Source organism: Trichechus manatus, unplaced genomic scaffold (genome assembly GCF_000243295.1).
Source record: "Trichechus manatus latirostris isolate Lorelei unplaced genomic scaffold, TriManLat1.0 scaffold00039, whole genome shotgun sequence".
NCBI lineage: Eukaryota > Metazoa > Chordata > Mammalia > Sirenia > Trichechidae > Trichechus > Trichechus manatus.
The window spans coordinates 6095433-6096527 of NW_004443975.1; the positions used below are offsets into that span (position 1 = coordinate 6095433).

General features: G+C 49.1%; 1 protein-coding gene across 1 annotated transcript in view; it reads left to right on the forward strand.

Moving 5' to 3' along the window:
* CATSPERE (catsper channel auxiliary subunit epsilon) overlaps positions 1 to 1095 on the forward strand; it is a 169773-nt gene that overhangs the window by 122055 nt on the left and 46623 nt on the right. The window contains exon 16 of the mRNA XM_012555409.1: positions 571 to 625. Within this exon, the coding sequence (XP_012410863.1) occupies positions 571 to 625 (55 nt within the window). The remainder of the gene's footprint in view (positions 1 to 570; positions 626 to 1095) is intronic.

The window sequence follows — 1095 nt, forward strand, 5'->3', positions numbered from 1 at the left end:
ACAGGGCACCTGGTAACCAGCGATATATGCTTTCCCACTCCCCAACCTTCTCCCCCCTGCTCACCCGCCAATGCTTCCTAGCTGGCTGTGGTCGCTCGACCAGCCAGGAAGTGCAGGCTCCATGTTGCTTGGATTCACCCCACCCACATTGGAGACTGGAGAACAGAGTACTAGAAAGCAGTTTCAGCAGAAAACAGAGCACCCAGTAACCAGTGTTATACGCTTTCCCACCCCCAGCACTTCTTCCCCCCGACCCCTGCTCGGCCTCCCCTGATTCCTTCCGGCCTCAGTCTCTTGGCTGGGAGACAGTGGCTCTTGCTCACACTGGCCAGTTTCCTCAGTGCCATTCCTTTGTTGCTGGTGTTACTTTTTTCTGCTTCTTTTGGTTTCTTCTGTGCTTCTCACCATCTCCCATTCCTTTCTCTTGAACACCTGGCTCCATGTGCCATCTACACTTCTTGAAAGGCTATGAAGCACTGCTCGGCTGGGGAGCTGCTTCCCTGGTCTGTGTCACCACACTGATGGGATCCCTGGGGCCTTTTGTTTGCTTGTTTTCTTTTTTTTTGGCAGCTTGGGAGCCCCTTCTAGCAGGGCTGTACTGCACGACTTGGGAGCCACTTCCTTGGTCTGTGCAGCCTTGCCACTGGGATCCCTGGGAGCATTTTTCTCTCTCTCTTTTTCTTTTTTGTCTTTCTTCATTTCTCAGTTTCTCATCTCACTATACTTACCTTCTTTTCCTGTCTCCTGAATACCTGGTGCTGTGTGACATCTCTGCCCCTTATAGCCAGGCAATACTGCGAGGCCTGGGAGCCACTTCCCTGCTCTTCGCAGCCACTCTGGTGGGATCCCTGGGGACTTTTCTTTTCTACTTTCTTTCTTTTTTTTCTAATTTTTATTTATTTTTTTTTCTCTTTTTTCTTTTTTCCTGTTTTTTTCAATTTCTCAGTTTCTTGTCTCTCCACTCCAGTGGCAAGCTCCCTTAGCACTCTTTTCTTTACTATTATTATTATTTTGGCCCCTGTTTATCTCTCCTCTCTCTCTTCTTTCCCATACCCATCTTAGCTCCACACATCACAACCTCCCCTCTCCTTCCTG